The sequence below is a fragment of the Labrus bergylta genome, chromosome 1, assembly GCF_963930695.1.
Source record: "Labrus bergylta chromosome 1, fLabBer1.1, whole genome shotgun sequence".
Lineage (NCBI taxonomy): Eukaryota > Metazoa > Chordata > Actinopteri > Labriformes > Labridae > Labrus > Labrus bergylta.
The window spans coordinates 33,863,049-33,890,719 of NC_089195.1; the positions used below are offsets into that span (position 1 = coordinate 33,863,049).

The 27,671-nt window shown below is 41.5% G+C and overlaps 3 protein-coding genes across 3 annotated transcripts; 2 read left to right on the forward strand and 1 right to left on the reverse strand.

The window, feature by feature from the left end:
• Nucleotides 1-10,240: 10,240 nt before the first annotated feature.
• LOC136179914 (lysozyme g-like) lies at nt 10,241-11,784 on the reverse strand. The gene is made up of 5 exons (XM_065958419.1): nt 11,576-11,784; nt 11,178-11,270; nt 10,796-11,016; nt 10,569-10,719; nt 10,241-10,483 (listed from the first exon to the last, which is right to left on the reverse strand). Exons 1-5 carry the CDS (start codon nt 11,577-11,579, stop codon nt 10,347-10,349), a joined length of 606 nt encoding a protein of 201 aa, XP_065814491.1. The 5' UTR covers nt 11,580-11,784; the 3' UTR covers nt 10,241-10,346.
• A 3,340-nt stretch (nt 11,785-15,124) lies between these two features.
• LOC136180375 (B-cell receptor CD22-like) lies at nt 15,125-18,229 on the forward strand. The gene is made up of 4 exons (XM_065959681.1): nt 15,125-15,819; nt 15,925-16,134; nt 16,255-16,512; nt 17,593-18,229. Exons 1-4 carry the CDS (start codon nt 15,423-15,425, stop codon nt 17,955-17,957), a joined length of 1,230 nt encoding a protein of 409 aa, XP_065815753.1. The 5' UTR covers nt 15,125-15,422; the 3' UTR covers nt 17,958-18,229.
• Nucleotides 18,230-20,269: 2,040 nt separating this feature from the next.
• On the forward strand, nt 20,270-27,468 carry LOC136180374 (carcinoembryonic antigen-related cell adhesion molecule 5-like). The gene is made up of 12 exons (XM_065959678.1): nt 20,270-20,350; nt 21,882-22,223; nt 22,349-22,570; nt 22,697-23,011; nt 24,029-24,256; nt 25,221-25,490; nt 25,723-25,983; nt 26,135-26,395; nt 26,634-26,721; nt 26,842-26,890; nt 26,994-27,085; nt 27,178-27,468. The coding sequence occupies exons 1-11, from the start codon at nt 20,296-20,298 to the stop codon at nt 27,072-27,074; spliced, it is 2,172 nt and encodes a 723-aa protein (XP_065815750.1). The 5' UTR covers nt 20,270-20,295; the 3' UTR covers nt 27,075-27,085; nt 27,178-27,468.
• The last annotated feature ends 203 nt before the right edge of the window (nt 27,469-27,671 follow it).

Below are 27,671 nucleotides of genomic sequence, written 5' to 3' on the forward strand. Positions count from 1 at the left end.
ACTCAGACAAAAAAGAAAAAGGTACTCCAGAGAGGACGAGAAAAATGGCTGTGGTTGAAAAAGCAGAGAGCGTACAGTAAGAGGGAAAATCCCGCTTGAAAAAAGAGTCATGAAGACAAGTAGAGAACACACACACAAATGCTACGAGAGCTCCAGGAGACGCAATCCACCGACAGGAAGTGAGCTCACAGTATCTCTACAGCGTCTGGTTTCAGTGTTTACGTGCTGTAGAAGAGATCACATGATCCTGATTTCAGTTTAACATTTAATGTAACCTCTGAGAGAGAGAGAGAGAGAGAGAGAGAGAGAGAGGAGAGAGAGAGAGAGAGGTTTGGTTTTCAAAATACCTTTTATTTTACCACTACCAGGAGAAAATTATAACACTGTCACATCATCACTCAGATCAAGAGAAGGAAATAAATAAATAAATAAAAAATAAAACAAAACAAGTGCAACAAAAATCACAACATCAACAAAAACAACATTTACTGCATCAAAAATGAATAATCAGCTCTCCATCCCCACCCACAGAGCACAAAGCTTCTTCCACAGCCCATACACTATTAAAGTCTTGCACATTGTCCATCATTTGATAATAGGCAAATTCTACCTTTAGTCTGGCCTTCAAAAGTCCCTCCAGAACCAGCACCGGTTCCACACAGCCAGTACCCTGAGCTCGGTTCTTGCGTGTAAGCCAAATGGCCAACTTAGCAGAGCCAGATAAAAAGTTCATCAGTGTATGTACAGTCTTTTTCTTTGCAGAATACTTTGGCCCAAAAACAAACACTGCATAAGAGAAATCCTCCCCGAGAGCTTCAAACAAGCTTTTCATAAGGACAAACAAGAGTGAGAGCCTGGGACACTCAACAAACAGATGAGACAAAGTTTCAGTTAGTGAACAAAACAAACACTCCTCTCCCACCCCTGGATCAATGTGCGCTCTGTATCTGTTCGTGGCTATAACCCCATGCACAACTCTCCACTGGAGATCTGCTGTTCTCTTCTCAACAGGCAGCTTGTACAGGGACCGCCAGCTGCCTTTCGGGGAAACCTCCGGGCCAAAAAACTCGATCCACCTCGACTCTTTCACTCCTGACAGACCACGAAGATGTAGGACCTTAACACAGGACTGATAGAGTGCCTTTTTCCCTGCATCCTGGAACTTTCCCAGAACAGGAGTACTAAAGGACAGCAGTCCACCTCCTCTTTCCTGCCACTCCCCGACATCTGGGGTAACAGACAAAGATGGGAAGCTGTATTCGCCCTCTTCACTCCACTGCTCACACAGATTCTCAATGTTTAGAAATGTCACAAGTTTTACTGGAAGTGCAGCAAAGACTTCCTCCACCACTCTTTCAACCACCCGGCTGGAGGTGATATTGGTCCTTTCTTTGAGGGCGTCCAGGGTCAGTCTTACCAGGTGACCCAGTTTTGTGCAGCCTGCCTCTCTGAAACTGGCCCGGAGACTGGCTGACTGCAAAGTTGGAGTCCTTATGAAATCATTAAAAAATAACGGTTCCTCAAAGATCCACATTCCCGGACTCTCAGTTTTTTCCCTTTTGAATGTGTACATTTTCCATGCCTGCATTACAGACATATAAAAGGATGTTAATCCAGTGAGATCCACCTCCTCAAGCTTTAACAGAAAGAGCTGCTTAGTGTACCCCAGCCGTCCAGCTCTCCTCAGCAGCAGTCGAGCGATGTCCATCCAGCTGGGACCACAAGTGAAAAGGAGTCTCTGTGCAGTCTGGAGTCTGAATGAGGCAATTTTTGACTGAATGTCTATAAGTCCATGTCCCCCTTCAGCCACCGGCAGGTAGAGGACTGCCGCCTGGACCCAGTGTTTGCCTGACCAGAAGAAGTCCAGGATGGCCCTTTGAATGTCCTCCACCAGCCCCCTTGGAGGTGTCAAAGCCACAAGTCTGTGCCAGAGAGTCGAGGCAACCAAGTTATTGACCACCAGAACTCTTCCCCTATACGACAACTGGGGTAGCAACCATTTCCATTTAGACAACCGAGCGCACACTTTCTCCCTAACGCCCTCCCAGTTTTTACTTTTAAAGCCCTCGGTACCCAAATAAACCCCCAACACCTTCAACCCCTCCCTCCCCCACTCAAGTCCACCAGGCAGACTGGGCACTGCCTGGTCCCTCCACTCTCCCACCAATAAGGCACCACTTTTTTCCCAGTTCACCCGTGCAGCTGTTGCCCTTTCATACAGGGACAGGGTGTCCCGCAGACACCGAACGTCCCCCTGATTGGAGATGAAGATGTTTACATCATCAGCATAGGCAGAAATTGTAGGGGGACATTCAATGCTACAGGCCGCGGGCAAAGAAAGCCCGCTGAGCCGGCCCCTCAACCTGCACAGCAAGGGCTCAATAGCCAAGCTGTACAGCTGGCCGGAGATGGGACAACCTTGTCTGATCCCTCGCCGTACAGGGATTGGCCGACTCAACCCCGCCCCCATCTTCACCAAACACTGTGCATCCTGATACAACAACCCAACTAATGACACAAAACCATCCCCAAAACCAAAAGACCTCAGTGCAGAAAACAAATACGAGTGATCCACCCTGTCAAACGCCTTCTCTTGATCCAGAGACACAATGCCAACATTTAGATTATAGATTTTACACACATCAATGACATCTCTGATAAGAAAAACATTATCCATGATTGTCCGGTCTGGAACACAGTAACTCTGGTCTTTATGGACCACACTTCCCAGAACGTCCTTTAGTCTGTTCGATAAAGCTCTGGAGAAGATCTTGTAGTCCGCACAAAGCAAAGCAACCGGCCTCCAGTTTTTTAACAATGCCAGGTCACCTTTCTTGGGGAGCAAGGAAAGAACTGCTCTCTTACAAGAACCAGGAAGAGACCCGGTCCTGCAACACTCCATTAAAACACTATGCAGGTCAGACCCAAGGATATTCCAGAACCTCTTAAAAAAGTCTGTGGACAACCCATCTATTCCAGGTGCTCTTCCTGTTGCCATCTGAGTGACAGCAGCAGTGAGCTCCTCCAGAGACAGCTCCCCTTCCAGAAGAGACCTCTCCTCCACACTGAGCTGAGGGAGACCCTCCAGGAGCTCCCTGCGACACTCCTGGCTGCAACTCTCTGCTCCAAACAGATCCTCATAGAACTGCATGGCATGACTGCTCATTTCCTTTGGATCAGCTGTTATTCGACCTCCTGGCAGTTTCAGACAAGTCAGCAGCTTTTTTTGAGCCACAGATCTCTCAAGATTGAAAAAGAAAGACGTTGGGGCATCCATGTCTTTGAGTTGAAGGAAACGACTCCGCACAAGAGCTCCCTTCACCCTCTCCTGCAGGAAAGAGCTCAACTCCATACGTTTCTCCTTCAGCAGAGTACCAGCGGTGGGATCCACACTCCCATTTAACCCCTCCTCAAGGTTCTTAATGTTGTCCTCAAGATTTTTAATGACTGTTTTTAATCTAGCAGAAGAGTGTGACGTGTACTGCTGACAAAAAACACGAATCTGAGCTTTACCAACCTCCCACCAAAGCTTCAAAGAATCAAACTCAACTTTTCTTAATTGCCACTGATCCCAAAAACACCCAAAGTTTTTACAGAAAACATTGTCCAGTAGAAGCTTGTTATTAAAATGCCAGAAGGACTTAGCCCTTTCACCTGGTGAAATAATCAGCTCCACACTAACAAAATGGTGATCAGTGAAGCCGACAGGCAGAATATTACAATGAATTAATCTGGGGTTGAGAGTTCTGGAGATGTAAACCCTGTCCAGTCTAGCTGCACACACCCTGTTACTGTTAACCCTGACCCATGTATACTGTCTGGATTGTGGATGTTTCACTCTAAATGTGTCCAACAAATCCAGGTGAGAGATGACAGTGTTTAAAGTCTGGGATGAATGTGGATGTGGCTCCTCTCCTATTCTATCCACGGTGAAATCAAGTGTGCAGTTAAAATCACCACCAAGAATGATCTGATCCTGATTATAGATCAGTAACTCCTTTTGGAGGCGGGTATAGAAAGCTACCCTTTCAGCTCCATTATTTGGAGCATAAATATTAGTGAAGCAGAAAACAGTGTCCTCTATTTCTGCTCTTACAATTAAAAGCCTTCCCTTTACAATTTCAGCACAAGAGACGATCTTTACATTTGCAGATGCTCTAAACAAAATGGCTACTCCAGCACTAAAGTTGGTGCCATGGCTAAGGTAGTTAGAGCCCTCCCACCATAAACCCCAATCTGTCTCATCTGATGGTGTGGTATGAGTCTCTTGTAAAAACAAGATATCAATGTTTTTCTGAGTTGAGATCTCAGAGATAAGGCCCCTTTTCTGTCTGTCTCTCCCACCATTAATGTTAAGAGATCCTATCTTAAGACTCCTCATAGAAAGATCAGAGAGAAAAAACAGACAAGTAGACACAAACAGGGAACAGTAGAAGAAGAAAAACACCTTGTGATGCATGATCATTTCTTTGTCTTCTTCACACTCTTACGTCCAGCTTTCCTCAGTGCGGTGATGTGCTTTTTAAGACGGAAACGTTTTTTTGCGTCCAGGAGGTCAAACCCAACCTGTCTTTTCAGTATGCTGACTGACTTTATGAACTTTTCAGTATCACTAAAGTAGTCACTTATTTTTACTGATTTGTTGTACGTTTCATCCATAAATTGATTGATTGACTCTAAAGAATAAAGACCAGAGCCACTATTTGGCAAATCAGCAATGGATGCATTGTCTGACTCATAATCTTCATCCATGTCCTCTCCTTCACATGATGCCTGGCTACAACACACTGTCTTACCTTCCTTCAATGAAACATCTACAACTGCAGAACTTGTGGAATCTTCAGTTTTATCATTATCTACAGTCTGTGATTTTTCTGTAGCCTGAGAGCTGGTCGAAGCCACTTCTACCTCAGCCACGGCCTCAGCACAAGGCGCAGGCGCGGACGCGGCCTCCGCCCCGGGCACGGACGCGGACGCGGCCTCCGCCCCGGGCACGGACGCGGACGCGGCCTCCGCCCCGGGCACGGACGCGGACGCGGCCTCCGCCCCGGGCACGGACGCGGACGCGGCCCCCGCCACATGCGCCATACTAACAGAGCTTCCCGCGTCAGCGGCAGCACTAGCCGCCTCCTGCTGTCTGTGCGGACACGCAAAACGTTTCTGTCCCACATCACCACACTCAAAACACTTCAGTTGTCCCGAGCTCGCATACACCATATAAGAAGCGTCACCGTGTTTCACTCTAAAGGAAACCTCCAGAGTCTGTGTGGGCGAATCCAAAAACATGAACACCTGACGCCGCAAAGATTGGACATGTTTCAGTTTGGGATCTTTACACCCTAGACTCACAGTTTTGAAACCACTCGCAAACTTCCCAAACCTGCGGAGTTCGTTCTCTAACAAGTCGTTAGAAATAAACGGCGGAACACCGGATACGGTGATCCACGTAGAGGGAACCGACAACGGGGAAACCTGCACAAACAAATCCCTAATGAACACACCACTCTCAATCAGCTGATACACAAGAGGCTGACTCTTCAGAAAAACAACCACAGCCTTGTTCATTCGGGATGCATACAAAAGTTTATCATGGCCTACCTGTTCACCTGCAGCTAACAGAACCTCCTCCACGGTGACAGTACCGTTCGGAGGGACTATCCGAACTCCCTGTCGGAGAGTCGGAGGTGGCGTCTCAGCAGACGCCATTCCTCCCTCCAACCCCTCCAACGATCTGTCTTACACAGCCAACAACACTCAATACAAATATGAAAACAATCTGACCTGATCATGCACTTTGAAAACAGTAGAAAGGATAGCAAACAATTCAATCTCCGCGCCACTCGCAACACCACCACCGTCACTCACACTCACACTCACACTCACCGGAAACCGGAAACGGATACGGAGAGGAGAGGAGAGGAGAGGAGAGAAGGAGAGAGGAGGAGAGGAGAGAGAGAGAGAGGAGAGAGAGAGGAGAGAGAGAGGAGAGAGAGAGAGAGGAGAGAGAGGAGAGAGAGAGGAGCGTGAGAGAGAGGAGAGAGAGGAGAGAGAAGGAGAGAGAGAGAGAGAGGAGAGAGAGGAGAGAGAGAGGAGAGAGAGGAGAGAGAGAGAGAGAGAGAGAGAGAGAGGAGAGAGAGGAGAAAAACAAAAACACAACATTACACTGTGATACAGACAAGTCAAGCACAAAATACACACATAAACGTAATGGCTCTCAAACACGCATCCGCCCACGTATCCCTCCCACAAAGCCACAGCACCCACACAAAGTCATCAGAGGTAGATGCACATAGTGACATATGCAATCAAGATATTGGAAAATGAGTTTCTCAAAGATTTTAGCTAGAGAATTAATAATTGATATTGGGTGGTAATTGTTAGTGTCGCGAGGGTTGCCTCCCTTATGAAGTGGAGTGACTATGGCACATTTCCAAGTGGAAGGGAGAGTACAAGTTGCTTTAGAAAGGTTAAATAGATCGCAAAGTAGGTACATCAAGATATGAGCAGCTAACTTAATAAATTTAGTCTCAATGCCATCTGGTCCAGTTCCACAGTCATCCTTTAGTTCATTAATTGCATGTTGTACTTCGACAGGTAATATTTTTTGTAAAGAGAAACTGCTTCTACAAGTAGAACTATTGAGGGAGTCATATGCCACAGGTGAGTCAAATACAGGAGAGTTGCCTATGGAGGCAAAGTGCTGATTAAAAATATTTGCAGCAACGGATGGTTCTTGAATAATATTGTTATTGTATTGAATCTGGGTAGTGGTGTTTTTGTTTGACTTATTGAGAATTTTATTCATGCTTTTCCAGAACTGTTTCAGATTGTGCATATTTTCTGAGAGATTTTTTTTGTAGAAGTCTGATTTAGCATTACGTGTTTTTGTCTTGCATAAGTTTCTTAAGGATCTGAAGTCTGGTAGGCTCGTTGATCAGCTGGGTTAAATTTATACTGTTCAGCAAGTTTTTATCGTGTGATGAAGAACGGTCTAGCCAGTTGCTGTTGAAGTCGCCTAGGATAATCATTTCACACGGACGTTCAAATGAAGTAAGGGTAGATACTATGCATTTGGTTGACTCGGTTTATTTTCATGAAATTTTAACTTAACAAAAAGACATTCAAAGAATGAACGGGGTACTTTAGGAGTGGCAGGTTCAGACACAAAATGAGAAGAAACATATATAGCCACACCTCCTCCTCTTGTGCCCCTGTCAGCTCTATATAACATATAATTATCAAGTTCAACTTCATTGTCACAAATTTTGCTGTGCAGCCATGTTTCTGAAAAGGTAAGAACATCAGGTTTGTGCTGGGCGAACCAGACTCTAATTAAGTCAATTTTTGGAAGAAGGCTCCTGATATTCAAGTGTATAATTTTTATGCCTTTAGCTTTATCAATTATATATCAGATTGAAAGTGATAATGGGGTGGAGTGGGTTTAGGAAGGGGCTGGGAGAGAGAGCAGGAGAGACACACGGACACACACACAGGACACATACACAAGACGAGAAACAGTACGAAATAAAGCAAATAAAATAAAACAAAAACAAAAACAAAAAAGCTGCATTTTGGAACAAAACTAGCAGCTCAGTCTGCATAGCTCATAGAGACAGGATACAGAAACAAACAAGAGGTCCGAAAATGAGAGAGTGATAAATTAGGGGGGCCTAAACTAAGGCATCAAGAAAACAAAGAGACTGCATCCGGCTACAAAACGTTCCAGAAATAACTTTGGATGCATTCATTATTTTATGTTATGTTCATTTTACTTATAAGTCTTCGTAACTATGGTGGTTTGACAGTTGCACATACATTTTCTTTAACTCATCGTTTATCTTCACTGAGCCCTGCTACGTTACGTTTTGCGACAGCTGCAACTCAGTTGAGTTTGCGACACTGTTTACGGCAAACAAACTAGTCATGCTTTTGACAGCAAGACTTGGTGAGCAAGTATCAACTTGTTGACAACTTTAAAAGTTGTTTCACAAACAGAACACAAATACAGGCATTAAAGTAATAGGAAACCGAATCAGTCAGCATATCGTTCAGGCCAGATGAATAATGTACTGAGAGTATAGAAGATCAGGAGAGAGCAAAAGGCGTCTGTCAGAGAGAAGTGTTCAGGTTAGCATTCATGCTATGGGGAGTTAGCCTCGCCGAAGAAAGCCTCAGCCTCTTCGGGGGAGCGAAAAAGTTTTGTCTTACCATCATGGAACACTTTCAGCGAGCAGGGGAAAATCATGGAGTATTTGAAGTCCAGGTCCCACAGCCTTTTCTTAATCGTATCAAACTGTCTGCGTTTCTGGACAAGTGCAGCACTGAAGTCCGGGTAGATGTGCACTCGAGTTCCATTGTACACAAGCTCTCTCTTTTCCCTGGAGAGCTTCATGATCTTCAGCTTGTCCTGGAAATGGAAAAGTTTGACCAGGATCGGCCTTGGCCCGGCTCTGGAGTTTTGTTGTTGGATGAAGGACGGGGAGCGATGACAGCGCTCGATGACAGGAGGAGTGGGGAAATTAGCTTCTAGAGAAGCTGCGGTATCAGGCGATTCATGAAGCCGAGGATATCCCAACCCTCTGACTTTTCAAGGGTAGAGATGAAACGTAGGTTGGAAGCACGACTTCGGTTCTCAGCATCTTCATATCGTTCTTTCAGGTAACAGTTTTCCTTTTCAAGTATTTTGACACGTTGGATCAAGTCCTGGACATCATCCTCGTTAGAGCCAACTCTGTGCTCAGGTTCCGTGACTTGCTCTCCGAGTGTGGATACAGAGCTTTCTATTTTGTTAAGGCTGACTTTAATAGTTTCACGTTTTAAATCCATGTGTGATATCATTTTGAGCTTAATTTGCTGCATCCCTTCCCAGATAGTTTGAGAGGAGACAGGTTCTTGAGCCATTGTGAGGCCTGCCTCCATTACCTCTCACAGTGAGTAGATTGTTTGTCTTGTGAGTTTGGTGAAAAAAGTTGCTCCTGATCAGGTTTCAGAGATATCACAAGTTGCTGTGATTGTTATCAAGACATTTAAGTTGCAAATATGTCTCAGAAGGACCTCAGTAGAGAAATGTTTGAGCCAGCAGACTGCAGCTTGTTAGAGACACTCACACCACGACAGCCATCTTTATTTCAGCCTCCTGTTCTCTCATTATATTTTGTGTATGACCTCTTAAAGCCTCTACCGTTATACTTTGGTGATCTCAGGCTGAAACATTTAAGAACCCCTGGTATAGCTGATATGTCTGTAGAAGGCAGCTGATTTACAAGAAACACACCTCAGTGGATCTGCCTTGTACATTTTTCCATCTTCCTGTAGCAGGCTGTAAACACAAGTCCCCGCCTTTATAGGGCATGTATACTGGTAGCTGTTGGTTTCTTTATTATTCCATATGTAAATGAACTCCTTATCTTATCTGTAGCTGTAGAGAGCGGTGTAGGGCCCATCCTGCTGTCCATCCATCATGTCAGCTACACGCATACACATGTTGACATGTTGGAGTTTTAGAAACACCAGACGCACCCCATATATGATGTTCAAAACAGCATAAGCTACTTCCCCACTCTCCCTCTCTCCTGCATCTCATCTAGGTCTATATTCATAGGGATGTATACGTTTCTATTTTGAATATATCTCAACTTTATTAACTATTATTATTATTACAAAGACTTGAGACTTGACTTGGAATGAGAGACTTGTGCCCATCTCTGTACTTGTCTTATTAACACTTGAAAAAAATATCCCTGCTAAAACCATAGACTGTAAATATGAATGTTTGAGTGATGTCACCTATCTGTTCCTGCAGGGGGCTCATCAGCAGCAGCCGCCATGTTGGAAATCCTGTCTCAACCTAACTTTCAGTCAACCTAACGACAGGCTGAGAGCTGGAGCTGAGGCGGGTTTTAAGCTTCTTGACAAACCGTTACACCGTGCCCACCTGTCAATCATGTCAGCTACACGCCTAACTATAGATAACACATATTCATAGAATCAAAACAGAGACATTTTTGAAAAGTCATCCCCTGTTCAGTGTGTGCACGAGGAAGATAACTAATCAGACCTATTTGTTTTTTGTACCAGGCTGTAAATGTTGTATGTGACTTCCTGTGTTCCTGCAGCCAGCCTCTAGTGGACACTCGAGGAACTGCAGGATTTTACACTTCAGCATTGGCTTCATTTTTCAACACCGAAAGTTGCCACTTGGCTAAAACCCATCAAGCACAAAAAACAGAGATATTTGTGGTTTTGTTTTTTGTATCATGTTTATTTACCTCAGGATTTCATAAAACAACTTTTTAGACTTTTACTTAATGACTTGCAGGAAATGTTGTCAGAGTGGGCTTCAACAGTTAAAAGCCACCATGGTTCCTGTACCACTGGGCTCTGGCAACAACATCATTGGAGTAGTCTCTACCGGTTGTGTGGTCATCGACGTTTTCATAAGAATGGACGTTTCTATCGCCCATGTTGTAGGCTGCAATCCCACCTGGAGAATTAAACACACATAAGATCAAACCATTGGTGTGAAGGGGGTTGTGTTTGTGTCAACTTAGTGGGTGAGTGAAACAAACCTTTCAGCTTCTGCTCCGGGCTCCAATCAGGAAATTTTGTACTGATCCGTCCGATGAAATGAACCAAGATGCCCGTGGCTTGTCTGAGGTGTTCCTCGCTGTCCCAGGCGCCCTCTGGAGTGTGGTTACCTCCGTTTGGATTCACATCCACCTACATATGTTTGAAGGAAAGCTGGTTAATCACGCTAAGCTAAAATCATGTGAGTAAAAAAAGTATTTACAAGCACCTGCATCAGTCCCCAGCCGTTGTACGCTTGTCGGCTCTCGTCATAGTCCCCCCAGCCTTCAGTGTTCTTTATTGCGTTTCCAGCCCGAGACTCTCTGGAGATGATGGCAGCAATCAGAGCTGGAGGAATTCCCTTCTGAGCCCCCACTCTGTTGATTTTAGACTTGAACTCTTCCATTCTGTCTGCATCAGTCTCGGCCATGGTGTGTGATGCTCTCACACCTTTAGAGAAAAAAAAAACACAGAAAAAAAGCGCTAGTAGACTCGGAGCGACCAAATCTGATATTGACCGTTTTCACAAACGGGATTTCTTTTGATTTCAGGCTCATGGTGGGAAGCTCAGTGGTCCAGGTTTGTTTAAAGTCTGACAAATGTCCCATCACCTTTTTTTGTTGTCCAGCACATGGAAAAACCAGAATGATTAGCTGTTTTCTGTGATGCACCGGTAGTTTGAACGCTCATGATGTCTCCGTAACCTGCAAATGATACATTTATTATAAGATCAGTTTTGAACAGAATCAGAAACAGAAACACTTCATTTAATCCCTGGGGGAAGAAGATGGGATGTTTCAGTCGCTCTAAAAAAACAATACAGCAGGAGAGCATATACAGGGAAAATAAATATAATTATGAATAAAATGAGAACAAGAAATAAAGACATTGGTTAAACAAAGCACAGAGAAATGAGGAAATGAAGTTCAACTAAAAGAAAAACAGACTGTTGAGGAAATTCGTAAAACTTGACTTCCCTCAAGAAAAATTTCATCAGACGAGCACTCACCCATCTTTGATGTTTCCTCTTCTGGTGGTCTCCTCACAGCTGAGATGTCAAACAACACAATGTCCCTCTGTGCACTCTCCGGTTGTATTTATAACTCAGTGCTGTCACTTTCCTCATGACGTTACTCCCTTCCTCGTGCTGTCTGGTGTTTCTCTCTCTCGCCTGCAGGAGGTGCTGTGAGCTGATGTGTCAGAAGAGAAAGAGGAGAGAATCAGGTGAAGGCAGCTGGTTTACAAGAATCAGACTGAGCTACACACACAAAGGTTTAATTACAGTCTGAGTTAGATAAATCTGGTTGTATCCAGTTTTTTACTCACCTTTACCCATACATGGTGAGTGTTTGTTGTTGAGGTCATTCATCAGTCAACCCCCCCTCCCATACACACAGTAGCCTGTAAACTGAACTTTAACATGTTCGTGGGGCACTGGTGCTCGATGGTTAGTGTGTGCGCCCCATGTGTCGAGGCTGTGGATTTAACATTTAACATTTAGATTTAGATTTAGATTTAACATTTAGATTTAGATTTAACATTTAGATTTAGATTTAACATTTTGATTTAGATTTAGATTTAGATTTAACATTTAGATAAAGATATAACATTTAGATTTAGATTTAACATTTAGATTTAGATTTAGATTTAACATTTAGATTTAGATTTAGATTTAGATGTAACATTTAGATTTAGATTTAGATTTAACATTTAGATTTAACATGTAACATTTAGATATAGATATAAAATTTAGATATAATATTTACATTTATATTTTACATTTACATATATTTATGTGTAAAATGAGCTAAATGTGGAGAATATTAACTAAATATTGAAAATATATATATCACAACGTTTTTACAATCGGCACCCCATAGTAACGCACTGAGCTGTGTCACACTGTTTGTTCTTGTTGCAGGATGGGTTCAGTGACAGTTTTTTAGGTCCACTATATATCCACTGTATGTCCACTATATTTCCTCGAGGTCTATATTCTTAAAGAAGCCTGAGTGACGTCAGCTGTCATTGTGTGGATAGTGAAAACCTTGAGGAAGAGAGTGACATAAACTCATCTGTGACTGTGACCAGAAGGGGTCCCATGACTGATCCTGAGCCTGTGGATTCTGAGAGGAGAACAATCGAGTGGATAACCTAACTTTCTGAGCCAAGTTTATCATAGGTGGACTTTACTGACTTGACGTGTGTGACCTCTGACCCTCAGAGTACTTCAGTCTCTCTTGTGTGTCATCAGACAAATCAGCCTGCGACTTGTGGTTCTAGCTTTACAGCTGCTGTGGACACTTCCACACATGCGAGTCAGCCTGACAATGCTGTTACTATGACGCAGACTGACAAGACTAACACTTTGTACGCTGTTGACCAGATTTCAAAAGCACACAGTAATCGTTCCATTGCACAGACACAGGTCAGGTCACGATTTGGTCGACTAATTAAACCTGTAAACAGACTGATACAAACCATGTCCAGACAAGATGTTGTTCAGGATGGGTTCGATGTTAAAGATGTTTGTGAATCTATGTTTCAGGCATTTGCTGACTAGGCCTATGCCTTGCTCTAGGTGTCTTTAAGACACTTCTTTTTTTTTGTTGGGGTGTTTGTGTAAAATTCTTCTTCCACCTTCCTTGTTATTAGTGTTGTTGTGAGCCTGCACTGCACTGTTTTTGGGGTCTTGCAGGGTGTAGAAGGCACCCTGTTTCCAGTTGTTGGGTTGAGAGATAAGCGTTGCTCTCATACCCCTTCATTCTTATGGGATACATTTGACGTTGGTTTTCTTGGTAATGAGTCTGACCCTATTTGTCATATGTCTAGTTCGATTGTATTTTCGGTGCATACTGTGCGGTTGGTGCCTCATTTCGCTAAAATTCAGTGGGGGTGGGTGTAACGGAGTTAAAATGCACTTTATTTTTGAGTACAGTTTACAATTTATATTTGAGATTTCATTTATAATTTATTTCTGTTAAGTATTTGTGAATTTTATCTTAACGAGTTATGTATATTTACTTTTATTTTAACAAATTTATGTTTCCTTTGAGAATGACCTTTTTGGCACTTTGTGGCTTCTGTACCTCCTGGGTTACCGTAGCTCCTTCCATCTGTCCCTCACAGTGCCGTTTTGCATTGCTGAAGGTAAGTTGTATGTAAAAACGTTGCTGCATCATTACCTTATTTACTGTGGAAAATAAGTGATTTAAGTTGTAATGTGAAGTAATATAATATTTAATAAATAATATTTATTTTGCATGTGTAGGAGCAGAGGTGCAGAAAACAAATGTCCAGAAGGCAAATTGAATGTTCTTTTGTCTTCTGCTGGAATGTTTTTCTTTGTATTTTCATACTTTCTGTTTTGTTTTACAGCAGCATGTTGTCGCTTATTTTGTCCACTAGGTGTCACTGTTTTACCATTTGGTATACTGTTTCTCATGGTTTTTACTAAGATTTATTTTTAATATACACTGAAAACCAAAGTTTTTGGTTATAAATATGTACATGTAGTTAAAATATTTAAATGATGATTGTAATGTATTTCTATGTAATATAAATGTGTTTTGAGCTCACACAGTGCTGTTTTGCATTGCTGAGGGAGCAGAGGTGCAGAAAACAAATGTCCAGAAGGCAAATTGAATGTTCTTTTGTCTTCTGCAGGAGAAAATAAAAACTGGAAAACAGTCAAAGTCTGGTTTTCTTTACTCCCCTGACCACATCCATTACAAAAACATGTACAGACCTTCTGTTAATGTGTTTTATTTACTCTGAAGTCACACAGGGATGAGAGGAGCAGCTATGAGTTTGAAAGCAGCAGTGAGTGGATTGGTTATCTTCCTTCTCTCTGTGTCAGGTACTGTATGTCCTCACTAAAACTTTCATCACTGAACGTATTTGGATAAGGCTTAAATTGTTTTTAAAATGATAAAAGAGTAGACTCTTTAATGTTCAGGTTTTTTAGATTGAGTGTTAGATATGATGCAAACTGTTAAAGACATGTTTGCTTCTGTTTCTTTCTATAATTAGATTGTTTTGTCTCACTAAGTTTCTAAGTCTTATGATGTGTTTTTAACATTTTCATACATTCAACATCCGTCTGCATCATTTTTCACAAACAGTGAAGATTTTTGAAGTATTTTACAGTAAGAGAAGTTCTGAATAACTAAAGCTGCAGAATTCAGTAACTTCCAGCTGTAAGAGTCTTTATTTCCTTCATGAAAGAACAAGATAACATCTCCAGAAAAGGGGAACCAGAGTTTGCAGATGCATTAAGTTTTGTATGATGTATGTGTGATGTTTCCATTCTCTTTCTGCTTAACAGTTAAGTGTCCTGATAAAACAGACTCACACGTGATCTTCAGTTTTCTTCTTTTCACACTAACCTGACCACAGATTGAACAGAGAGGAAACAAAGACAAGAACACTTCAGACACACCCACTAAACTGCATTTACATTCAAGTGCAATTATTTCAGAATCTGAAAGCAAACACTTTGTCTTTTTTCAAAGACACATTTAGATTTTTAGATCAATGTCCATTTTAAAAGCTTAGAGAGAGAAGTTTGTGGAAATGTATTAAAGTAGATAGATACGCAGTGGAGTCACTAAAATTGTTTCAATATAGCAGATAACACATTATTATGCCTGTTAACAGAGACTACAGCCTTTAGTGTTGTTCACACATTTCACTGATAAACTTAGTTACATTAGAAAACAAGTATCAAATGAAGTTCTTGGTTTCTGGAGTAAATTAAATGAAAATTTCCCTTACTCTTGCTCATCTGTTTGAACTCTCTCTCTTTCTCTCTCTCTCTCAGTAGTTGTTTGTAAAAACGATCAGTTCTGTGGTCCATGTTTGACCAGATTGTGTTTCCTGATGTGCTCTGTGTTTCAGTGGTGAAGGGAGAGGATACCTGGAGAGTGACTCACTCTTCTGCTCAGATCTGTGCCGTCAAAGGATCAACAGTGGAGATACCCTGCACCTACACATACCCATCAACAATAAGACAACAAACTACTGTAGTTCAGAGCAGATTCTGGTTTACTAAAGACAGGTATGAACCTGTAGATGTGAGAACAGACCCAGACTACTCAGGTCGTGTTGAGTATCTTTTTCATGAGAACGTCTGCACTCTGAGAATCAAAAACCTGACAGAGAGAGACTCAGCTGTTTACAAGTTCATGTTCACAACAAACCAACCAGGAGGAAGTTTAACTGGTGATGAAGGAGTCACTTTGTCCATCACAGGTAACATTCTCATTTTAAGTATTTTCTTCATTTTCAGAGTTAATACTACTGTGAATCTTTTTGTTTTTGTTTATTTTAATGTTCTAACTTTCTTCACATGTTCAGACCTTCAGGTGCAGGTGGAAACAAAAAGGAATCAGGCAGAGCTGAAGTGTTACAGCAGCTGTAATGTGGCTGATAATCCTTCATATGTCTGGTACAGAAATGGAAAAAATATGACTGCAGAGACGTCTTCTATTAGAGTCTCTGTTCATGAGAATAACAAGTATTCCTGCTCTGTTAAAGGACGAGAGGATTACCGCTCTCCTGAAGTCTGTAAGTTTACTCCACAGTGTTTGACTTTTTATAACCTGTTAACTCTTCCTCATTTTAACATTCAAAAAGTTTGACCTGACATTGATTTTCAAAGTAAATGAAAAGTGTTTTCTCCTCCAGATGCTCCAAAGCTTCCCTCTGTGTCAGTGAGTCCCTCTGCTGAGATAGTGGAGGGCAGTTCAGTGACTGTGACCTGTAGCTGTGATGCTAACCCAGCACCTGAATACACCTGGTACAACATGAACGGTCGTGAACTCAGTAAAGAATCAGAGCTCGTCTTCAGCTCAGTTCAGTCCTCTGACTCTGGAAGGTATTACTGTAAAACTAAGAATGATCTGGGAGAGAGGACATCTGGATACGTCAAAGTTGAAGTGAAATGTGAGTGAAAAACATTTTCTTTGAAAAGCAACATTGAGCTGATTTCTCATTTGAAGGTTTAATTTGCTGATCATATCTGCTTCCTCTAGCTCTACTTCACACTCACAGTCTGCAGCTAAAGCCCACTGAGCACTGACAACTAATGGTTAAAAGACACATCTTTAATTTGAATTTAAATGTTGAATATAGCTGGAGTAGAGCGTTAGTTATATAATACATGTTAGCAGTGTGAGATTGTCTGTACCAACGTCTCCTCACAGCACGTGACCGAGTGAGCGTCTGAAGAGTTTCTTAAATTTGTTCCAAAGAAAAACCTTCGACTGATTTGTGACGTGTTCTTAAACAACAGAACTGTTCACACCTCATCGCTCAACAGAGCTTGTTAGCTTATTTTGCAAAGTGGAGATAGTGATGCATTGATCATTTCTATGATTGACATGTTGAGCTTTGACTTTTGATAACATGGAGGCAAAACTTTATTCTGCTCTCCTCCAGCAAAGACTGAAGCACCACAGTTCTGTTTGTTCACCTTCAAAATAAAAGCACTAGATGTCATACTGTTTACAAAAGAAAACTGAAATTCACAGAGCAGAGAAATAAACATTTAATGGATCCAGTGTGGACAAGAAGCGTTCAATGCTTCGTCATGCGACATCATATCTAACATCTGATGCTGTGAGGAGCATCGATGGGAGCTGGAAAACAACACTCCTGAATGTATTACACACCACCACCCAAAAGGGGGCAGCAGAGGGATATGTCCCTAAAACTGAGACATAAAGAGAGAGTCATCAGTAGTTTTGTCTTAGTGAGAATAGATTGTTTGAATTGATCCACTTGTTTTAATGTGCTTCATGTTCTTATACTCAGTGTTTTTATGAGATGTCTTGACTGTGATTGTAGCTGCTGGAACAGAGTCACTTAAAGGAATCATTAATTATCTATATATTGAAACAGGCTCATTCTTATCCCCTTTTCTGTTCATGTGATATGTCTCTAATACTATTTCAGTTTTTTCATCTTGACAATTCAAACATTTTAATGTTGAGGAGAAATTAAAACGGATGTTTTCTCCTCCAGATGCTCCAAAGCTTCCCTCTGTGTCAGTGAGTCCCTCTGCTGAGATAGTGGAGGGCAGTTCAGTGACTCTGACCTGTAGCAGTGATGCTAACCCAGCAGCTAATTACACCTGGTACAAGGAGGATGAAGACTCAGCAACAGCTTCAGGACAGATCATCACCATCTCTAACTTCAGTGCTGATCACAGTGGGAGATATTACTGTGAAGCTCAGAACACAAGAGGACGTCATAACTCCACCTTACATCTGATTGTTGTGGCAGGTAAGTTATTAACATTCACCTGCACACACACACACACAGACACAGAGAGAGAGAGAGAGAGAGAGAGAGAGAGAGGAACCTCCATCCTGTCAGAATCTGACTGAATGATGAACAGAGGGTATCCTGACCTACTGGCCTGGGGGCCCAATCAGCTGCCTGCCTTGCCTGTTGACAAACAGCTTCTCTGAATACCATCGACAGAGACGCTCTTAGACTGATGAATAAAAGTCTTTGAATGTATTCTTGTAGCTTTTTGTGTTATTTTTGTATACGGCTGCTCTTTGTTTGTCTGAAACTTTGTTGACTCTGCTGCTGCCTGATTGGCCAGGATGCTCCTCCTGGTTAAATACAATAAAATAAAATAATGAAAGATGGATCAGAGATTTGTGAGTGAAATCTTCTGAGAAATGTGACTATTTATTTATGTTATGTCTTTCTTAAAACCCTGAGAGGAAGATGTTAATCATGACCTTCATCTGATACATACGTCTGCACTTTTGAACTTTAATCGGAGGGAAACTCGTCTCACTGTGAAGTACAAAGACCCTTCACTTTTATCATCAAACATCTGAGGTAAACCCTTATTCTTCCTGTGAGAGATATCTTCATGCTGAGTGGGCAGATTTTTAAGTTCTTATCTCATCTTTAAGTAAGCGTTTCCTTTAAACTGTGTTTCCACTCATGTAGACTCCTTCTCATCAGAAAGTATCTAAAACAAGAGGTCAAGTTGGAAGAAGACTTTAATAAAAACGGGTCATCGCTCTCTGCACCTCCCTCTAATCTACCTAACAAGAAATAAAACTAACCTACAGACAACAAGAGAGCTGAAAATAAGACTGCTGGATTTCAATCAGGAGAGATAAGTACAAGACTCAAAGCCTTATTGTACTTCATTATGTGTTTTATTCTGATTTTAGGTTTGGCATTGTAAGCATATGTTTCCCACTTTACAAAACTCCTTAATTTCTTAGTATGATGATGTATGTCTCACTAAAACAAACTAATGTGCTGGTGGCGCAGTGGTTGGTGCGCATGCCCCATGTATGGAGGCTATGGTCCTCCAAGCGGGCAGCCCAGGTTCAAATCCCACCTGTGGCTCCATTCCCGCATGTCATACCCCACTCTCTCTCTTCCTGATTTCCAACTCTTTCCACTGTCCTATCTCTCCAATTAAAGGCACAAAAAGCACAAAAATAAATCTTTAAAAAAAAAGTTTCCTTTTGTGATCTTTTTAACTCATGAACATTGAAGACCCTTAAGTCCGGTTCTTCCCTCAGCTGTAGCCTTCACATCAGGTCCAATCTTTTAAACTTGTGTCCTTCCCAGTTCGTCCCAACAGGTTGTTCCATGCAGGCTGAATGTCTGGTTGTAGGTTAAAAAGCTTTGTTTCACAATAAGGAGTAAGTTGATTAATGTAACTTTAAAACTGATATATCACTCTATTACTGACAAGGATTACACAGGCCCATAACTGTCCAATGTTTCAAAACAATCACATTGATAACCAGGAATCTACCCTCAAGATAAGACGACTTTGTGCACGTCAAAATACCTGTCATGTAGGGTCACATGGTGCATTCATGTGGTGTCGGACACATCGGAAAAACAAGTTTTCGAGTTGTAAAATGCACATGAACGCCTGCTCAAGTCGCAACAACAACTCGGAAACTCAGAAAAGAATTAGGTGCCCGACTTTCCGACTTCGACGTCAGAATCTCTATGACATGGGGGGCAAAATATATCATATATATCAGCTCAAATATAACTCATAACAGTAAATGCCCAGGGACAACAGATGGAAATAAGCTAGCTTAATCTGATACAAAGCATCTCTTCTGTTCTTAGACTAACGTTGTTGTTTTGTTTTTTTTACGCTGTCCCTGATTCTAAACTAAACTAAACTAACTAGCATTTCTCTGATCTTCTTCTTTGTAGCATCAACACTGTTTTGTGCTGTCGTTACAACATTCAGACTTTCTGAACTGAAATCACACGAACACACTGAAGTCGGAAGAACGACTTCCCAACTCATAAACTTGGATCACCGAGCAGCACCTGAATGCAGCAACAGAGGTATTGTCCCCAAATCAGACATCACACACCTGTTCTATTTTTACTTATAAAACACAGCACAGTCTACTTGATGAAACATTTGTAAACGGCACACACTTTAAAATCATTATACGTACATATCATTGAAATACCAGGTCCTGAAAATATTTTTAGCTGTCAGGGCTTGCTCTTATTCTGACTTATGCATAAAAAGAGGAAGGGAGAGTGTGGCCCTCTTTTCTATTTAACACAAGTTAACTATATATATTTTTTAAGTGTCTTAACAGACCACATCCTCTTTTTAAGAAGAAGAAAGTTTAATGTGACGACCTCACACCAGTGTGTCTCATGGATGTGATGAACCTGTTGATTTAACAGAGAGGAGCAGCTATGAGTTTAACAGCAGCAGCGAGTGGATTTGTCGTCTTCCTTCTCTCTGTGCCAGGTAACTTACTTCCACATTTATACTTCAAGGCAAAGAGCAGACTTTAGAAAGTCAGAGGAGATGTCATTTTAAATTCAATACAAAATATTGAAGTTTCTGTCACGACTGTTACTGTTTATAGGAAGTCCAGCAGACTCCTTTAACCTAAAATTATAAACTTTAAGGATCATGCACCATTTGAGATGGAAGAGTTGTGTTGAGATGTTGTCTTTAAAATAATTGATCTGCATTCCTCCAAACTGACCGTTAGCATGTTTTTGGTCCCTGGTGGAGGGTGGTGCCCCATAGTTATTCATTCTGGTTGATGATTTATTTTTTTTCAGTAGATATTAGTATGGAAGGGGAGCCGGTGGCCTGGTTGTTGGTGCGCATGTGTGGAGGCTGTGGTTCTCCCTCTCTCTCTCCCTCCCTTCTCTCTCTCTCTCCAGATTCTGACTCTGTCCACTGTCCTGTCTCTGGATAGGGGCGTAAAATACCCTAAAATAAGCCTTAATATATATTAATATCAATACTTATGTATATTATTATTATTATTAGTATCTTGTTAATAACTGAATTGCTAAACATCTAATCCCACAAGTTTGAAAATGCTGTCTCTCTCTTTATTATCTACCCATCACAGTTTTTGCTCACACCTCATTTCTCAGCAGTTTCCATTCACACTCTGTAGTCTTCAACTGTTGCTCCGCCTGTTTTCCCTTTTGCAGTAACCTCTATTAATAACAGATATCTGTATAATAATGCAGAGTCTGTACATGCATGACCATTTGGATATATGAAGTGTTCTGCTGTCAGACAGAATCTGTTGATCTCCCAGGTTTTAAGTTGAGTGGGCGGTCCTAAATGCTGCAGTGAACGCATGAGTGTTTACACTATCAATCCAATGTGAACAAATGCATGCCACACCACGTCTGTATGTGGTCCGAGCTGTCAGAACTCAGCCCATCCTCAGGAGGCATTGGGGCGCGTTCACACCGAGCATTAAGGCTATCCACTTGTCATCAGATCAACAAAGACGGATGTTAATGAAATGTGTGAAGAGCCTCTTTGGGCGTTTTCACATCTAGCCTGTTTGGTTCAGTTAAAAATATCTTGAGTCTGTAGCAAGTTTGTGCTGGTGTGAAAGCTGTCAATCAAACCCTGGTGCAGACCAAACAATCATATCCGGATCGCTTGAAAAGGGGGGTCTGGGTTCACTTGTTTTTTGTGCAACTTGTAGAAAAACAGGAAACAGTCTTATTTGTAATTAAACCAGCTAAATTAGCCAGTATCTCAGAGAATTATGGGTAGGTTTGTTCACCTTTCACGACCACCACAGCAGCATGAAGAATCATGTTAGGCAGACTGTAAATAGTAACTTCTGCACAAAGAGACTTGACCTTTTCTACTTTATTAGGATAGCTGCTAGCTTTGTCTCACTCTGACATCAGGTGTAGTCGTACTAGTTGAAGCACCTCCACTATGAATGAAGGTTTGACTCATGATGCTGCTCTTACTGTAACTGTGGTTCTTGATGTGCTCTATTTTACAGTGATTCAGGGTCAGGCTGGCTGGGGAGTGACTTACTCCTCTACTGAAGTCTGTGCCTTAAGAGGATCAACAGTCGTACTAAGGTGCACCTACAGCTACCCATCTACTACTACAGTTCAGAAGTCCTTCTGGTTTACTAAAGTCCAGGATGGAGAACCTGTAGATCTGCAAACAGACTCACAGTACACAGGTCGTGTGACCTACAGCTCTAAATCGAAGGACTGCACTCTGACAATCACAAATGTGGGAAATAGTGACTCAGCTGTTTACAAGTTCAGGTTCATAACAAACCATCAAGATGGAAGTTATACTGGTGATCCCGGAGTCACTTTGTCCCTCACAGGTAATGTTTTCATTCATTTGTTGATTATTTTAAAAACAATAAAACAACAATATCAATGTCTTCTTTTATATTTGTGCATATGAATATAGACAGTGTGAAATTTCCTCTCTGTTCTCTCTCCACAGATCCAGATCTTCATGTGGGCACATCTAGATATTCTTCTTTTTGGGCAGATCTGACATGTGTCAGCAGTTGTACTCTCCCTCCTCATTCCTCCTACATTTGGTTCAAGAATGGAGAGAAAATCCCCAGAAAAACATCCTCGACTTACTCAGACTACTTTAATAATGCAGACAGCTATTCCTGTGCTTTACAGGGGCACCAGGATTTCCCCTCTCCTCCAGTGTGTGAGTTAACTTCACAATCTGCTTCGAACAAAACAACATCTGGTGGTGGAGACGTGTAACTACTTGTTTTTTTTCTCTTGTGAATACTCACCTACTCTGTTTTAAATGATTTGTTTAATTTTCCAGGTGTTCGTGGTGAAACCTGTAACAGAGTGAAGTACGATGTCAGAACCATCTGTGCACCCAAAGGCTCATCAGTGGACATTTATTGTACTTACAACGGTCATGAAGCGGTCACTTCAAAGTTCTGGTTCAGTCCTGAACATAGTCAGCATTGGTATCAGTCAAATCGTGTTCAGGTCTCTGAAAGAGAGAGAGGACGCTCCACTCTGAGAATCTCTGACCTGAGAGAGAGCGATTCAGCCCAGCATCGTTTCAAATTTACAACAAGAAGCTTTGAATGGAGGAGCAGTTTACCTGGAACAACTCTGACTGTCACAGGTACTAATGAACGCAGAGCCATGGAGACACACAAACACAGAACCTGAACTCATCACTATCAGTTTGTACTCACTGTTTTATATGAACAAACAGGTCATGCTTGTGTGTTAATGATAAGAGAGCCTTTGTGATGAATGTCACCACTCAGCGTCTTTTACTTTAGAGCAGAGGTTCTCAACTGGTGGGTCGGGACCACAAAGTGGGTCGCAGAGCCGTTTTCAGTGGGTTGTGAATTTGTGTTTGGAAACATAAAGTGTGCCAAAAAGTCTATGAGTGCTTTAAACATGTTTTGTATCATCTGAGGTCCAAACTGCACAACATTTAAATACATCTCATTGGTTGACAAATATCAGATGATTTGGTTTACACTTCCTCATAGTTGATATTCGGTCCTGAGGCGAGACCAGTTGAGAACCAACGATTTAGAGCAATCCAACTTTTTAGCAACTTCTGAGTTTTTTAGTTTTAAATCTTTGAACTCTTCAGGTAGAAGCTTTTGTCCTTTTTTTTTCTTTGGAAACCAATTTTATTTGAAGAGCCCTAATTCTTAACAAACGTTACCTCAAGACAATCTGAAGAGGGGAAGCTTGTTTAGGCTCGGTTTTACACCAAGCTGTGAAGTATGTCAGACAGAAATGATCATAATACTCTTGGTGTTGTTTATGTTCTTCTGTGTTTGGTTTAGTTTGCTTTGTTCTTGCCTTTGCTGTTTGTCACAGGACTTTTTAAACCTGTGTTTTTAAAGGTGCTATATAAATAAAGTTATTATTATTATCATTATTATTATAGAAAAGACACCTAATTTGTGTGCGCTGACTGAGTCAGACCAAAAAAAGGCATTTTAATCCAAGTTCTGTGTTGGAGCTTTTCTGTCAGAATAAAGGCTGTGTGGTCACAGACTCTTAGTTTTCTTGCTTTGACTTCTAGATATTATGGAAGTTAAAATGATGTGCATCTAAATCTAATCTCTCTCTTTTTAGAACAGTGAAAATTCACTTTTTTTTTCACCATATCCAGCGTTACAGGTTCAGGTTAAAAGGATAAGAGCCGATCAGCATTCCATTGAGGTGGAGATGACGTGTCACAGCAGCTGCAGTGAAGTCGGTCGTCTCTCATACGTCTGGTTCAGGAACAAACAGAAAATAACCAGAGCTGTGACTTCTACCTATAAAGGCTGGTTTTATCTTGAGGATGAAATCTCCTGTGCCTTAAACGGACATGATCGATTCCCCTCTCCTTCAGTGTGTGAGTAAACTTGACTAAATCACAAAACACACTTAAAGACTAACGCCACAGCACACTTACACTTTAAGTTCCCTTAAAACCCTGCTGGAATCTTATAGAATTAAAAGTCCAATGTGTAAAATATTTCCTGAATTAAATTATAAACTGACCTTAGTATATCATCAGACATTGAGGAAACAAGCGATGTTGAAGTGGTGTGGAACGGCAAACCAACAGGTGTTGCAGCGATGGAAGCGGGCAAGAGAAGTGGTTCAGATAGAAGTGATTGTACCCGACCTAAAAAGCCTCTGCATGTTTCTAATAAGCTCCACGAGCAGAAACGTGCTCAAACTAGGATCAATATTGGAGATGCTTTTGAAAAATGGAGAGAGGTTAGAACACAGAAAGGTTTACAGACCCATGCAGAGCTGGATAAACACTGAAGCTTCAGAGTCCACCACATGGTGACCTGAGTGAGCATCCACTCTAGAGAGGGAGGGGGGAGACAGCTCTCTACAATTTTTAGAATTTGGACTGCAGTACCCATTTTAAACACTAGGTGTCAGAGTTACATACTGCTCCTGAATATTAAACTGCTCGGTAACAATTTTCAAATGATCACAACAGAGTCAAAACAGAATCTGAGTACAAAAGCAACCAAAGATTAAGCTTCAGTCTCGTGAAGATATCAGTGATGAAGCAAAAGCTAAAACGATTAACACATATTCAATGTTTTAGAAAGAGACTCCTCAAGATAAAGTGGAATTGCATGGCCTTTGTTGAACAGTTTGTTACATAGACTGCACAGAATTGATAAGACAAAATAAAAAAGAAGTAAAACTTGAGCTCCATGGTCAGCACTTTACAGTCACTGTGACAGAAAGATGAATCAAAAAGGAACATAAAGACATCTAGATAAAAATGAACATGTATCTATGATCAAATGTTCTTATCTTTGAGTAATGTCTCCTGATGTCTTCCTCAGATGTTCCAAAGTTTCCCTCTGTGTCAGTGAGTCCCTCTGCTGAGATAGTGGAGAACAGTACTGTGACTCTGACCTGTAGCAGTGATGCTAACCCAGCAGCTAATTATACCTGGTACAAGAAGAATGGGAACCCAGACTTTCAACCTCTCAGTAAAGGACCAGAGCTCGTCTTCAGCTCCGTCCAGTCGTCTGACTCTGGAGAGTTTTACTGTGCGGCTGAGAACGATCTGGGGAGGAGAACATCTGAACACTTTATCTCTGATGTGAAATGTGAGTGAAAAATGACAAACAGTTTTTATCTCTCCCGTCTCTTGAATTTCATCCACACTAAGCTACAATCTGTAGCTGAGGTAAAATTTGAGTTTTGTGAAATATGTTTCAGACCATCAACAGCTAAAATGTTGCGACACAAAGTTATTCACACTTTATGATTTAATTACTCTGTGCTATGGTGGTAGCATACCTCAACATAGAATAATCACTGCTAACACATCTTCTCCAGATGCTCCAAAGCTTCCCTCTGTGTCAGTGAGTCCCTCTGCTGAGATAGTGGAGGGCAGTTCAGTGACTCTGACCTGTAGCAGTGATGCTAACCCAGCAGCTAATTATACCTGGTTCAAGGAGAATAACAATCAACCTCTGAGTAGAGAAGCTCAGCTCATCTTCAGCTCCATCAAGTCCTCTGACTCTGGAGAGTTTTCATGTAAAGCTGAGAACGATCTAGGAAAGCCGACCTATAAATGGATCTCTATTGATGTGAAATGTGAGTGAAACACTTTAAACAGCAACATTCAACATTTGGAGACTTTCCTTACTGACCTGATTTCTCTGTAGTTTCATAGTTTTCTCACACCTTGATCATCCTGTCTGTTAATGACTTTCAAATCTTCAGAAACCTTTTTATGTATCATCAGTTTCTCCAAAGCTTCCCTCTGTGTCAGTGAGTCCCTCTGCTGAGATAGTGGAGGGCAGTTCAGTGACTCTGACCTGTAGCAGTGATGCTAACCCAGCAGCTAATTACACCTGGTTCAAGGAGGATGAAGACTCACCAACAGCTTCAGGACAGATCTTCACCATCTCTAACTTCAGTGCTGATCACAGTGGGAGATATTACTGTGAAGCTCAGAACACAAGAGGACGTCATAACTCCACCTTACATCTGCTTGTTGTGGCAGGTAAGTTATTTAAATTCACCTGCACACAAACCTGTTTACTGCACCAGACCAGATTCACATTTAGCTATTAGAAAGTAGAAAGTAGTACAAAAAAAAAAAAAAAAAAAAAAATTCAGAGAGGAACCTCCATCCTGTCAGAGTCTGACGAATGATGAACAGAGGGTATCACAAAGTAGAAATGAAATGTTTCAATCTAATCCTACCAGTAAAGAGTCTCACATCTATCTTTAATTCTCAGGGAACTCAACATTCATAATACATATCATCAAGTGGACTCTGCTGCTCTTGATGTTGATTTCTCTGCTTCTCGTGACTCTGTGGATGAGGTAAACACCATACAAATTTGTCTTTCAGCACACATCTCTTGTTTTATTCTTGAACTTATTTTGTATATTTGATGTTCACCATGTTCATTTTTGGATTTGTTGTTTTCTGACTTAATCCAGAAAGAAGAAAACTCTGAGCTCCACCACTGAACCTGCAGAAGTGATCGAGGTGAGAGAGAAAGACAGAGAGTTCTTACTTATCAATCTTTTCCTACATCACTGTAAAACCTGATGAAACATATTTCTGATCAAATCTTATCGTCTGTCATCAGGTGGATGTTGTGTATGAGAACGTGTCAGCCGTCACTGCAGCACAGACAGAAGACACAAAGGAGCAGGAACACATGCTGTGAAGTCCAGTCAGGTTAGAGCCTCCTGCTCTGAATCAAACAGGCCCACTTCACATTCAGAGTCACAGTTACAACTATAATTTCAGTTTGATGTGATTTTCTCCAGATGCAGTTGAACCAGATGCAGGACTCACTGTGGAGAGCGAGGCTGTGGAGGATGTGGGGGAAGTGGAAACATTGACCTTCAGCAGCAGGAAGTTAACAACAGCATGGAGCAGAGAGTTTAGGAGATGGTTTTCTTTTGCAGCTTGAACTGAATCACTTTGAGGTGTTCTGCAAGGACCTCTCCAGTCACCTTTCAATCTGCTCTATGACTTTTCACTCAAAGTTTAGTTTTTGTAAATATTGGTTTTACTCTACTTACTGTATAATGACAATAAAGGCTTTCTATTTCTTACTGATGTAAAATATGTCATTCTGCTGTCTCTGTTAGTGATGTGGTTTTCAATGTTATAATCACAGTAAACATCATGAAAAACACAGGATAACAATCATCAGTACAAACTCACAAGATCATTTCCACAGTCACCTCTGTTTTGTAGGCGGAACTGACATAAATGTGGTGGAAGTAATAAAACAGCTGCTTTTTTGTTCTTATCA

Excerpts from the sequence above, each read along its gene's own strand:
- LOC136179914 (XM_065958419.1), bottom strand. Across the intron at positions 11,017-11,177 it reads GTGCTGGACAACAAAAAAAG|GTGTGAGAGCATCACACACC; the intron begins GTGATGGGACAT and ends TTTTCTCTAAAG. Across the intron at positions 10,484-10,568 it reads CCCGGAGCAGAAGCTGAAAG|GTGGGATTGCAGCCTACAAC; the intron begins GTTTGTTTCACT and ends TTAATTCTCCAG.
- LOC136180375 (XM_065959681.1), top strand. The coding sequence starts at position 15,423 with ATGTTTGACCAGATTGTGTTTCCTGATGTGCTCTGTGTTTCAGTGGTG. Across the intron at positions 15,820-15,924 it reads AGTCACTTTGTCCATCACAG|ACCTTCAGGTGCAGGTGGAA; the intron begins GTAACATTCTCA and ends TCACATGTTCAG. Across the intron at positions 16,135-16,254 it reads TTACCGCTCTCCTGAAGTCT|ATGCTCCAAAGCTTCCCTCT; the intron begins GTAAGTTTACTC and ends TTTCTCCTCCAG.
- LOC136180374 (XM_065959678.1), top strand. The coding sequence starts at position 20,296 with ATGAGTTTAACAGCAGCAGCGAGTGGATTTGTCGTCTTCCTTCTCTCT. Across the intron at positions 24,257-25,220 it reads ATTCCCCTCTCCTTCAGTGT|ATGTTCCAAAGTTTCCCTCT; the intron begins GTGAGTAAACTT and ends TGTCTTCCTCAG. Across the intron at positions 25,491-25,722 it reads CTTTATCTCTGATGTGAAAT|ATGCTCCAAAGCTTCCCTCT; the intron begins GTGAGTGAAAAA and ends CATCTTCTCCAG.